The sequence below is a fragment of the Aspergillus thermomutatus genome (genome assembly GCF_002237265.1).
Source record: "Aspergillus thermomutatus strain HMR AF 39 chromosome Unknown NODE_216, whole genome shotgun sequence".
In the NCBI taxonomy this organism is placed as follows: domain Eukaryota; kingdom Fungi; phylum Ascomycota; class Eurotiomycetes; order Eurotiales; family Aspergillaceae; genus Aspergillus; species Aspergillus thermomutatus.
The window spans coordinates 2,763-16,468 of NW_020798266.1; the positions used below are offsets into that span (position 1 = coordinate 2,763).

At 49.5% G+C, this 13,706-nt stretch overlaps 2 protein-coding genes across 2 annotated transcripts; one reads left to right on the forward strand and one right to left on the reverse strand.

Moving 5' to 3' along the window:
- Nucleotides 1-3,023: 3,023 nt before the first annotated feature.
- On the reverse strand, nt 3,024-4,571 carry CDV56_101089 (uncharacterized protein; the record flags this gene model as incomplete). Its single annotated transcript, XM_026754708.1, has 4 exons — nt 3,024-3,688; nt 3,743-4,179; nt 4,228-4,432; nt 4,547-4,571. 4 exons carry the CDS (start codon nt 4,569-4,571, stop codon nt 3,024-3,026), a joined length of 1,332 nt encoding a protein of 443 aa, XP_026611612.1.
- Nucleotides 4,572-9,775: 5,204 nt separating this feature from the next.
- Nucleotides 9,776-13,196, forward strand: CDV56_102048 (guanine nucleotide exchange factor; the record flags this gene model as incomplete). Its single annotated transcript, XM_026755667.1, has 2 exons — nt 9,776-10,189; nt 10,242-13,196. 2 exons carry the CDS (start codon nt 9,776-9,778, stop codon nt 13,194-13,196), a joined length of 3,369 nt encoding a protein of 1,122 aa, XP_026611613.1.
- Between the last annotated feature and the right edge of the window lie 510 nt (nt 13,197-13,706).

The following is a 13,706-nucleotide window of genomic DNA, read 5'->3' on the forward strand; positions in this document are numbered from 1 at the left end:
TAGCTAGCCTTGGTCGCTAGAAACCGCATTTCCACTTTGTATTTGTAGCATTGCATTGGGCATCTGTGCAGAATCAGGAAAGTCCATACCTGAGTGCTCTAGCAAAGTGCCTCCAGAGAGCAGGCTTCTGGCCAATTGACCAATACTTCCGCGCGAAAAAATAGAAACACCATCGAGGCATCATTGACAACTGCACGGAGGTGGATCATGCCAATCGTATCGATAAAAAGTCCTATCCAGGCAACCCCCGGCATGATCAGTGGAGTTACGACTTCCGAGGCCATTGGCAAAACATACGTCCATAAGCCTGGACCAACCTTCTCCACTTCACAATCTGATGAACTGGGGCACTGAGAAGGACACATTTTCGGTCTTTCGGATTCCCGACTGGATTGGCCAATGGATGTTCATGACATAGCCATATGCCGGCCCCTGCAGAAGTGTAGAAACCGTCGGACCGAAGAACCAATGGACAGAAGAAAGGATGGACTGGTGGGGCGGAAGTGGAGGAGCGAACGTGCAGAAATGAGCAATGCAGCTTAGGTTTGTGGCCTCAGCACCTGGGATGAGCAGTTGACAACATTCACAGGGGTCATCCACTCTGGTCAAGAGGAGGTTGACTCCTCCTCTGAATCTGGAAACAATCCAGTGCTCGAGGGTAACAGGAGCATCCCAGTTACAGCCATATAGGCCAGTATCAATTCTCCTTGACCTGTCTGTCGAACATGAGCTGGAATCACCTGTAACCTCTCATTGGGTCAATCGAGATTGTAGTAAACAGAAGTCTCCCAGATTTGCCGCCAGGAAAGCGTAGACGATCTTCCAGATCCCGGTGCATGACATCAAACAGAGAGCATAATTCTGCACATCTACAGTACCGGCTGCCTGGGACCTAAAGCGACTTTCCTAGCGCTCCCACCGTTCGTTCGGCGATGACTGACGGTTTCGATCCGGATCTCTGATGACCAAAATGGTGGAATCGTCGTCCACAATCACCACCAATTCTCAGATCCCCATTGCGACTTGACTCAGGAGTCAATGAAAACTGAATGTTCAATAATATCATGCCATCATGGTGGAATGCCAGATGGGGCGGTGGAGTGACTAAAGGCAGTGTGAAACGCTCCGCTGAAGGTTAGTTCTGAGGATTTGCGACTTCTCATTTAACCTTTTGAGTCGGACTGAACTTTGAGCTTCTGATTCAACCTGAAGAATTGTATTCTGCATCTTGTGGGTACTGAATCAGCGTTAGAAGTTTCTAAGCAAAGTATAAACGGAGACGATACATGGAATCGAGAGGATCAGGAGACTTGATGGCCATGGGACAGCAGCACGTGATGATGGAGATAGACTTTCGTGCCTGGATGTCCAGTAAGGTAATAGCTATTAGCACTAGATTTACCCCTGAGTGCCTTCACTGCCTTGCCATCACAGCTCAGAGCACTTGGCCTACTTACTACTTGCGAGTTGCGACACGGAATTGTCCCTACCACGAGCTTTATCTTTGACAGATAACCGCTACCTCTGCGAGTACGGGGTACTGTCTAGACCATTTGAAGACTATGTACGGAGTATCTACTCGTAGTCTCATAACTTATACAGCAGACCTCTCTCCCAAAAAGGCAATTCACAACCCAGTTGAGATAAAGAACACCTCCCTGAACTCCATCATGAGCTCCATTGGTTATCCCAACATGGTAATGATGGACAAACAGACAATTTCGTGCCGTCCCGTGTGTTGCTCTGATTGCTCCAGGGAACTGGTTAACCAAATCCTTTAGTCTCAATGAGCAGTCTAGGGGCATTGACCCATCAGAATAGCAACTAACATCATACACTGCTCGTCTCAACTCTCAAGGAACCACGAGTCCACGTTTCCACGAGGAGGGCCACAGAAGCGGATGTGTGATTGCGGAGTGTGGACAGTGGACTGCGGCACGACGGCAGAGCCAAACTGAGGCCTTAGCCGCGGGATCGAAAATAAACCCCTGTCCACCCCCTGGCTTTAGTATCGGGGATCGGGGACTGGAGGGATGCCTCAAGCAGACAAGTGTATCCGTAGATAATCTGTCTATCGCCTTGGAGTCCGAGTCAGCCATCACATCAACAATGATCACGATGATAAAGGCGAATCTCGCAATTGATATTGTTCTGTTATCTGGTGCAAGCGGGAGTCTCGCAGGCTCGCCTGGTGGCGAACCATGGCCGCGTTCAAGTTGCCTTCGGCTGCTAGCAAGTACCCTTACTCTCTGTAGGTTAGCAGGAAGCTCCTTGTCTAGAGCTGGAGCTAGCTCTTTGGCGGACAAAGAAACAGTGGCGAACTGCCAGGGCCCAGGGGAGCTTGGCCCGCATACAACAGCGAACACGTGCGCCCTGTGATAGGCTCATCAGTCTGAGCTCGAGCTCGAATTTGGTGGAATGGAGACGGGAACACAAGATACATAGGTACCTCACATACTTAGAGGAAGATAAGGAATTTCCAAAGTGCTTCTTTAGCACTAGGCCTGGATTAGCGTAGGAGGCAAGCTGCTTTAAGGGTGAGGTGCATGCGCACGGGTAAGGCAGTTGTACATCAACCCCAGGGTAATGGTTTTTGTAATAATGAGTATCTTCATCTCTGTTCAGGCAAATTCAGAGATAACTTTCCAGCTTGATGGAGAAATGCTAGTGCGATCAACCATCGAGCAGGGAGCCTGTTGTTGAATACTAGTTTGCAGGCCCAAAAATGTTCCTAGGTTACCGGCATTACGACCTACCGTACATGGATTTCATACCCCTCAGGATGACTGTCACAACGAAGCCCTTTCGAGCATAAACAACCTCGAGAGATTAAGCTAATGGAATGATTGTACAGACAACTCCATCTCATGACCCCTTTTAGAATCGTTGAATGTGGGATGAACAATAAAATGATAAGAACAGTACTCGTACATCGGAGCATGGAAACATGACAGAGTACTACTAAGTGACCTTATTGGAGCAATATGTGAATTTTCCGTCGTCAACATTCGGCCTACGCGGTACTAGCGTGACGAGATCGTTTTTTTTGGTGCCTCAGGTGTGCTGTCCTGCGATCGCGAACGCTTCGAGGTAGTTTCCACTGGTTCATTCTTGCTGGAATCTGGAACTGCTGGAGAGTCCTTCCGCGGACGGCAGCCATGCGATAGTTCGACATGCTCGGCATCATCTTGGGTGCCGAGCGGGTTCCGGTCCATTGAAGCAGGCATCTCGTAAGTACACGGCCCACACATTTTCTCCAAAAGTGCTGGCGCATTCAGGAAGTCCAGAAATAGGTAAGACAATCCTTTACATTCGGCACTGATAGAAGTCCAGGAGCTGATGTCCTTTTCGAGAGACCGCTGAACAAATAACACCATAAATTCCACCCATTGAATCAGAGCAGCGCAGTCAGTTGTGGCAATGCGCTGACGGAATTCGACGGTGCCGCACTTATTAAAACTGGAAAAGTTCACTTTGAACGTTTTCGATTCTCCATACCCAGAGTAGTCAGCACTCTCATCGAAACGCATAGCGCTAATAACCTCCGTAATGCTAGTTGCTTTCGAAATCACATCGATCGCCTGCGAGTCGGAAAGCTCTCTGAGAAGCTGGTTATTTCGATTGGAAAGTATATCCGGATTTTCTGTAGCGACTGAGCGACTTGGAGAATGGAGTTGGTCGATTGTACCTACGCTGTCGTAAGTCAAGTATCGAGGACCTCGGTTAGAATATCGCGTCGTACCTTCAAAAAATACAACAGCCACAGCAAGTAACTTGAGCTGCTCAAGCGTAAAGCGATCAACGAAGCCATCTGAGTAACCGACGTGCACATGCAGGCCAGTAGATCGATTGGTCTTCAAAGACACAAAAGCGGGAAGGCGAGAAGAGCCGAGCACGGACTCAATGCTGCGAGCCCAGTCGGAGTCAACTTTCAGAACAGGCGAGACAATCTCGACACCAAAACACTCAGTATCTTCCTGCGAATCGGTATCAGACATTGTCGACGTCTCTTCAAGAATAGTAACATCAAGTGTAACATTCCACACGGTGTAGTTTGGCGTACTCCTCGTAGATCTTGGTAAAAACACGTTCGCACTTTGTCCGCAGCGTCTGATGGCATTGGCTATCGTCTGGAGGGCCGTTGGGGAAGTCACCCAACAGTTGAGTGATGCTTTTAAGCTGGAGTCGGTCTGTACGAAAAGTACTTTTCAAGCAGGATCTAGCTACCCGACCATCTCCATGCCATCGAAGAGATCGAACCAGTCTTGCAGCCGGTGTTCTCTGAAATGTGGGAAACTCCATTCTCGATCCTGCCAGATTGCGTCCATGTCGCCAGCCCAGATGTACGCTTGAGCTGGAGGCAGAGGTGAGAAGGGCGAAGAAGTGGTGAGGCCTTGGAGAGGGTGCGGAAGCAGGATACAGGTCAGCTCACCTTTCGGTCAGACATAGAGTGAGTCATATCATGTGATCAGAAAAATGATAAAGCAGCAATGCCTCCCAGCCTAATCCAGAAGAGGGATTGGCAAAACTCCAGAAAGATACCTACTCGTCGCCACGGGCCCAACCCACATCCTGCGGATATGGGAAGGATGTGGGTTGGGCCCGTGGCGACGAGTAGGTACCTAACCTAGGTAAATATTTGCCTAAATAAGGTAGGGTAGGGTAGCTCTCGTGCGAGGAAAAAGTCAGGTGTGTCGACTCTCCGTGCTCTCGACATTTATCCTCTTTATCCAGTCTTGGTCTGGGCTCTGGGCTCTGGATCCTGGTCGGAAGCTGCGGAATCAACGGTCGGCAACTATCAGTCACTTCAAACCCGATTATCCCAGTACAAGGTCGCAGCGCGAGACAAACGATAGATGGAGCACTACATTCCTACTTGGGAAATAGAAGAGTAGTACAGTAGTAGTTAGGACTCACTAGTTTTGTGACTTGCAAGCCATTCAGATCTAGACGACTAGCAACACCAGAGAGAGTTGTATGACCCAACACATCAGCATCCAGCGACAGCCATGCTTCCTTTGTCTGAACAAGCTCCTGACAACGACAAGCGCCTCAATTAGCATCCGCCCTCGACTGTCAAAGTCCCAGATGGCGAACGCCTTCGGACGCCGCGACACGAAGGATTTTCAAGTGTCGCGCTTTATCGTCCAATCCGAGGCACGGCGGCGAGACCAAAGTACGTACCTGTCCCACCGAAGGTGTCATTGTCTCAGTCTTTGTCTTCGTCTTGAGCATACTAGAAATGGCTGGACTCAAAATTGGACTTGGGTGCCAAGCGGCCAGCCGTAAGTACTCTGGGGCCGGGGAAGATGCCGTAGCCTGGTGGCCCGGGTGGTAGTCCTGCTATATCGGGTCTTGTGCATCAGCCCAGCACTGGATCTTGTGCTTTTACGATGTTTGGATCCAGATGCGATGGAATAACTTTTTGCTGTCGTTGATTGTTGGATACTCTATGGTCTTCCAGCATAGACCCAAAGAATGGGTTGGATCTATCTGGATCCTACAGTCAATTGACCAAGTAGGTAGCATTTATCATGAGTTGCAGCCACAAATGAGCTCATTTCGTGAGTGATAAAGCGAGTACTCGATAACTCGTATCCATAAGTGGTAAAACCTCCTATGGAGCTGACACAAACACAGAAAGCATATTATCCGATTAGCCCGTCCCTGTACCAGGTCGCTGGTATTCCAGAGGAGTGGATCGGCGATAAGGTGTCATGTGTCCTATGTCTGGCTGTCTGTGCAGTGCGCGGTAGCCATCATAGCATCTCATCTCATCTCATCTCATCTCATATTATATATTGTAAATCATCTGATATGTACGATGTATGGGGTGCCGGAGAGCCCCAGGTAGGTTTTGACGTATGCGTGAAATGAAACTATGGAAGTATGAAACGGGCATATCAGATCCGCCCTTGCGTCGTGAAATTCAAATCATCTCATATACGGGGTACATCGTAAGCTACGCGGTTCTTGGTAAGGTATGCCATGGAGTTCTGGGTTTATTCGGTTATTGGACTTGCCGTAAAGATAATATCAATGAAAATGCGGGATCATAAACTGAGTTGGATCGAATTTGTTGCTGCCTACCGTGCGTCAAGACCGCACTGGTAGAGAGGCGCGGTTTGTAGATATGCCTTGATTGAAGACTTTGTGACTTATATCGAGAAATTTTCAGCGCCTTGCGTACTCTCAAGTCAATGCATTTTGACTCTAAGGGACTGTGGTTGACTTGATGAAGGACTGCATACTCGATGCTGGGTCCATGCTTGTAATGATATTGCCTGATAGTGGGGGCGGTTAATATATAGACACTACCTTAGGTTATTATCAACGGCTGATGAACTGCTTTGAAATTACATACAATTGGCAGTATCTACGGAGTACCATGGGATCATACCAGACATCAATCATGTATCTTGCGTATCTTGATCAAGTACTCCGTAGATTCAGATACTTATCTGCACGAGAATGGTAGGCGAGATATCTGACAAAGTAGAAATCCGTACTTACTGTACGGAGTAGTGGCATCTTGAAGGATCAAGTCTGTTTCCGCGACAGTCGACAGCTCCAATTTCCAAAGATCCCGTTAGTCAACACCTTGGCTCCTTTTTTAGGACTGACTTCCCCTTTGGTTCTGCTGCATTCTGCCAATAGGCGAACGCCCATTTTTCGATTCTATTCTTCTTGTTGGTGTGAATCAGAGAGGGATAAAAGACAATGTTGAAAGCGAAAGTCCATTAAATCAGTGAGATAGAGAGGTAGGTACTCCTCACAGTGTTATATTAAATCATCCTAAATATGAGTCTGCCATCAACGTTAATCTCAGAAGTACCTACGACTACAAGACGGTGGTTGCTGCGCCGTCGATCACCAGACCCAGCTTGGACTACTCTGGATGTACTGAAAATTCCACGCAAAAGTCAAAGTCGTTCTGTCGAATGATTGATCAATCGTCTTGATTATCGATTAATTTCCATAGAATTTGACGGCAACGTGAGGGGGAGAGAGGGGCCAACTTGACTTTGCCACAGAAAGACGGGAGCATTTGTTTACTTGCTAGACTCAATGTGCTAAGGACTAAGGAAATGTCCAATTCTTGGCCGAGTTTGCCTCTGTTTGTCCATATGCAGGTCTTTGCACAGTGGAACCGCAGGATTCATCTTTTTTTTTATTATCCTTGTGTTTAGGTCTTGACATTGGTTGTTGGTACTTTGACATTTAATCTATTTCTCAAAATAATAGGCAGATTATTAATATATAGATTTTTCCGGGTCTACTCCGTAAGGACAAGGATCATGGCTATTTGGAGACTTGGAGTGTTGGACAGGGGAGAATGGACTCGGTCCGTTTGGATCGTCCTCGAGCCGTTTCTTAGGTAGTCTGTGATAATGCGGTCATCTTGGTAGATATTTTCCACTGAATGCTGGAGGATGATCAATCTCAGGTTCCCTCTGGAGATGTTCCAGCCCCCCAAGTGTTCAAACCAGTGATCATTGGGATCATTTTAGTGTTTGATTTCGTACTTAGTGACTAGATACCGTGAAGTAAATCCTCATCTCCAACCGAACGGGTGATCACTGGGACTCAGGACAGGACACTGGACTGATGTGATGGATGATCACCTACCCAATCCATCCTAGCATATCCTGGATTTTGGCTCTGGCGACATTCGTTAGCTTGCGTTTGGTCGAGGGTCAAGCTCTTCGTTTTCTGTCCTCGGAAAATGAGGACGGCCGATGGAATGGCATCAAAGGATCGGCCTAGGAACCGTGATAAGGATACAGCATACGAAGCACATGACTTGGGAAGATGGGACTACCCTACCTACCTTCAAGATTGAGGACATAGTACGGATAATAAGGGTGTTAAATGATCATTCTCCTGGAGTCCTGTTGACTGAACTCCCCATCACTCCAATACTCCATGCTCTCCCGATTCCACCCTACTTTAGTGTCATGGAGAGCATATCCACCTTTCCTAAGGAAAGAATTGGGTCCTTTCTTTCGCACGGGATTTTTGGCTGATTTTGTTTTATTGTATTTTTTTTTACTTACATATTAGTATATTGATTATCGTTCGACTACGGAAAAAGTAGTGCTAACGGACTATTTGCTAGCCTAGTTGGTTCTCAACGACTGGTTCTAGTCCCTTTTACATGGCAACTTATTAATATTCTTATTTCTCCTTTTCTTTTTCTTTTTTTTTTTCTGATATATCAATGAAAATAATTATAATAATAATAACCATATTACTATCAGTATTAATTGTTATTCTTATGATTCCACCTGCTATGACTACTATCCAGACCATATACTTATGCTGATAGCCTGATACTACTACTTCCATCTGTTCATCACATTCTCCTTTCCCTCTCTCTCCCACTTCCTTCAAAGATCATTGCTGGTCTACGATCATTCATTATTATTATTATCATCGTCATCATTATATTAACATCGTCGTCGTTATTAAACAATTGCTGCTTGTGGCAATCCCTCGCTCCAAACAAGAAACTCGAATTGACAAACAGACGGACCGTTCATTCCTCCCTGCTGTTGGTGTTTCTCAGCCCTTGCTTGGTGTTTGAGGCGGAACAGAGCCAATATACCCACCTCCCACTCCATCACGGTCTGTTCTTGAGATAATCATCCAGGACCTCAGTCATTGTCTGACTGTCGAGTGTCGATTGTCGATTGTGTCGATTGGGACCAGAAATAAATCGACATCCTCGACGCCATTGTTCAACTTTCCCTTCCTCTCCGTAATCCTTACCCCGGGATTCGAGGGTCCCAGTGGTCCTTGCAGCCCAAGGAGCATAGTTCCAGAACCTCGACAAGAGATCAACTATTGCAGCTATTAGCCACGACTACTCTTGCGAGACTACTTGCAGGTGGCGGGATCAAGGGAAGATTCTCACTTACTTCATCACCAGAAAACAAGTGTGCCCTATCTTCTTCGTCTTTTCTCTCCTTCACCCCTTCCCCTACCACCCCCAATTCTCCGGTCCCTCCTTCTCGTGCTCGCCGAATTATCTCCTGCTCTCACCCTCGTTACGCCTTGGAACGTGTGCCTGTTCCTTCCTTGCTCCCAAGATTGTACGCAGCGTGGTATATCCCTTGACGCTGCTGCAGGACATGTTGACAGCTTGTTCGATAATCATTTCCTATCATCGTTATTGACCATTAGACCATAGGTATGTCTGTGCTCTCGCTTCTTCCAAGATTGAATTAAGAAAATCCAAGAATACTTTCTCTTCCCAGCATTCCTTCCATTCCTTCTCCCCACTGCCCCTGGCAGCCAACATTCCCTAGGTTGATGTACACAACAATAAACCCTGCCAACACATCCTCATCGACCTCCCTGAGACAGTCATCCCTCGTCTCTACTGTGCAAAAGGGATTAAGCCACTGCTAACGATTGACCCTAGACGAGTAACCTGTCCGCTTGTCGGACCGCTGTGGGCGTCATCGCTACTCTACGTCCAATTTCTCTTACATTTGCACCAGCTCTAAAGAACAGTCTCCTCTGAGGATGCTCATTGACTTCTCCCTCACCTAATCGCTTTGGTCAGTGACCTTCGCGCCCAGCTAGACGCTATCAAAACCGAAAAAAGAGAACGAAAAGGTCGCTAGGGAATAGAGACATGGAACCAATGAAGCAACACATTGCGCCGTTAAAAGTCGAAAAGGGAGTCTCAAATCCTTCCGGGTCGACCACTTCAGAGTCCGGAAACTCTTCTAGCGATCGTTATTATTCCTCGCAGCACAGTCTGCAGATGTCACCACCTTTGACGCCTTACTGCGCAACCTCATCCAAAGACAACAGCATGGATCGGACGGAACCCTCCCGGGCCGTCTTCCACAACTATCTTCGTGCATTTTATCCGTTCCATCCACCGGGAGACGTTTCGCCAGCTACGATTACTCTGCCGTTGGACCAAGGAGATATCATCCTGGTACACTCAGTACACACCAATGGCTGGGCTGACGGAACGCTTCTTGACACCGGAGCCCGAGGCTGGCTACCGACCAATTACTGCGAAGCCTACGACCAACTACCCATGAGACCCCTCCTGAAGGCATTGACCGACTTCTGGGATATTATCCGTGGTGGATGCGGGTCGTCTCTTCGTGACTTTGGCAACCAGGATCTCGTAAGGGGCCTGATTGCCGGAGTACGCTTCCTTTTGGTGAGTATCCCCAGCCAAGTGACCGAAAGACTAAGCCATTGACAGAGCTCAGGAAAAATCAGAATGTCTCACCCGCGATTCGTTCCTTGTCCGAAGGCACGATGGTCTGCGAAGAAATCGGAAAGCATTGCTTTCAGATCTTACAGCCCTTGTTCGTACAACCAAGAGTTTCCAAGTGATTGCCAGCGGAAATCCCTTAGAAGACGAGGTCGAGTACTTGGTCGATGAGATGCTTCTCAAGGCGTTCCGCGTCGTGACCCGTGGTGTGCGGTTTCTCGATATCTGGAACGAGGAGGTTGGTCTGAGTAGAACAATCGCGGAGCTGGAGCAAACCAAGGATTATGCTTCCCCTCCTACACCTGCATCTGAGACATTCGCTATTTCGGAAGCGGCTCCCTCGGAGACTGAGACCGAGAGAAACGAGTCGCGGGTACTCAACCGCAGCTGCATGTCTATGAGTCGCTGTTCCGCCCGAATGGACATGTCTGAGCAGCCACGGCCCGTTTCCGTCGCCACCAAGCGGATATCCATCTCCCACCGGGTGTCTTACTCGGGACCCGCTGCAGCTGCCCGAAACCCGAATCTCGCATCGGAACGACTCAACGCCACGTACGATGCTTTCCTCGGCGTGCTGGGTTCATTCATTGGTCTCCACCTGCAGTCTCGCTCCTCAACCGAGCTAGTTGTCACCACCGAGCAGGCTGTTCGGTCCTGTCGGGGACTGCTCACTGTGGTCGAGGCCGTCTGCGAACACGATTCTCAAGGCAGCGCGCTCCTGGAGCGCGCCAAGGATACGATGTATGAGCGACTGTCCGAGCTTGTTTTCGCCGCACGGGACGCCTTCCGACCCGCCCAGTCCCCCGACGACGAGCTTGTCTTCATGCCCGATGAAGGAAAGCGACTGGTCGACGCCGCCACCGACTGCGTCCGAGCGGCGGGGAACTGTCTGGCCAAAGCTCGCCTGGTGCTTGAGCAGGTTGGAGATTTCGAACTCGAGGCACTGCCGCAAGACGTTGCGACGCCATTAGTCGGCGCTCGACCCGAGTCGCAATTGCAACAGCAGAAAGGCGACCAAACTGGAACATCCCTGCGACTCCCACCGCCTCCCCTGCAGATTCCTCAGAACACCGATCTCGACTACTCCCCTCCCACCCCAGGTCTTACCGACGACACCACTCCATCATCCTTCAACTCTCGCATGCTCAGCAGCCCTACCATTGCCGCAACCGACGCGACGTCATTACCATCCACTACAATCCTTTCCACCAGCCCGGAGAAGACCTCATTCTCGTCGTCTTATGATGCGACCGTTGGTGTCAAGATACTTGAGAACCGTATCAGCCATCCCAAGTCCGAGGTCGGTGAGTCTTTTGGCCGTGGAGTGACCAGTACTGGAAGCAGCTTCACCTACCACAGCCACCTCCGTGACTCCGAAATGAGTGGTGTGTCACAAACTTCTACTCGAGCCACGTCCCCAGACATTGGCTGCAGCTACCAGGCTCCATCGCTCAAGAGTAGTGTCAGCCACTCGACGCTGGCGGAGGAGGGAGAGGAGACAGAAGTAAATATTCTGGAGAAGACTTATGCGCACGAATTGATCTTCAAGGATGGTCAAGTCATGGGCGGCAGCCTCCGGGCGCTGATCGAGAAGCTCACCGCTCATGGATCAACGCCAGATGCGATGTTCGTCTCGACCTTTTACCTCACCTTCCGTCTATTTGCGACGCCGCTGGAGTTTGCGGAGGCCCTTGCGGATCGGTTTGACTACATTGGCGACACTCCACATGCAGCGGGACCCGTTCGTCTCCGCGTGTACAACGTGTTCAAGGGTTGGCTCGAGTCTCACTGGCGTCATGACTGTGATACCTCGGCTCTGGACTTTATCGTCAACTTTGCCAACACTACTCTGATGCAATCCCTTCCCTCCGCCGGAAAACGCCTTCTGGAACTGACGGACAAGGTTTCGACGCTCCAGGGACCCGTTGTGCCCCGTCTCGTCTCGTCCATGGGAAAGACCAACACCGCAACCGCACAATATGTGCACCCAGACACTCCTCTCCCGCCTCCCATTCTCGGCAAGAAGGAGGTGAACCTGCTGAAGCAGTGGAAGAACGGCGAGGCTGCGATTAGCATCCTGGACTTCGATCCTATGGAACTGGCCCGTCAGTTCACCATCAAGGAGTCACGCATCTTCTGCGCCATTCTTCCCGAGGAGCTGTTGGCGACGGAGTGGATGAAGAAGAGCGCTTCGCTGGCCGTCAACGTCCGTGCCATGTCGACTCTGTCCACCGATCTCGCTCATCTGGTGGCTGATTCTATCCTGCAGCTGGAGGAACCGAAGAAGCGGGCGGCCATCATCAAGCACTGGGTCAAGATTGCTAACAAGTGCCTGGAACTCAACAACTATGACACCTTGATGGCCATTATCTGCTCTCTGAACTCGTCAATGATTTCGCGTCTGAAGCGGACCTGGGAGGTGGTATCGCAGAAGACCAAGACTACCCTCGAGATCCTGCGGGGCATCGTGGATGTGTCGCGCAACTATGCTGTCCTGCGGCAGAGACTGCAGACCCATGTCCCGCCGTGTCTTCCTTTCGTCGGCACCTACCTCACAGACCTGACGTTTGTAGACCACGGAAACCAGCCGCTGCGAAGCCTGCCCACCGATGACGGTGAGATGGCAGTCATCAACTTTGACAAGCACATGAAGACCGCCAAAATCATCAGCGAGCTCCAACGGTTCCAGATTCCCTACCGTCTGACCGAAGTTCCCGAACTTCAGACCTGGATGCAGAACGAGCTGGTGCGGGTGCGCTCCAACGGCGAAAAGAGCCTGCAGACTTTCTATCGTCGCTCTCTCATTCTGGAGCCCCGCGAGATCACGCAGCGGCCGAGTTTGCAGCCGGAGTCTAGCGCCTCCTCCATCCTGGAGAACGCCAAGGACAAATTTGACCTCTTCTCTTGGACTCATCCTTCCAAGGCCAAGTCGGTCGCGACCAATGGTTGATTCTATTAGCCATATCGTTTTCATGTCGATTACGACCGTACTGACGGCCGTCGAGCTTATGTTACGACCTTACGAATTTTCATCGATTTGATTTTCTTCTCTTATGCTTTATACGACGCTATCGCTTATTTTGGTTCGCACCTTCGTTGTCGATACTTCTAATATCTCGGGCGGCACTTGTTTTCTCAAAATTCTTGCTCTTGTTTTCTTCTTGCGATCGTTCTGGACAAAGCGACCGGATTGAGTTGGAGTACCCTAGGGATATCAAAAGGTGTGCATAGCACAGGTGCTCTGGGATTAGACCCCTACTACACTGAGCCTCGCGGCTCCGGGAGGCAACAGAAAGACAGGAATAGATACCCCTTGGTTGTGGATGCTGGAACGTCGATTCGTCGCGAGGAAATGTTTTACTATTATTGATTGATTCATTGGATTGGACTGCATCATGCTGGGTTGGCAAGGAAAGGAAACTTGGTTGGAATTTGTGATACCTGGATTGGAAATGGATAT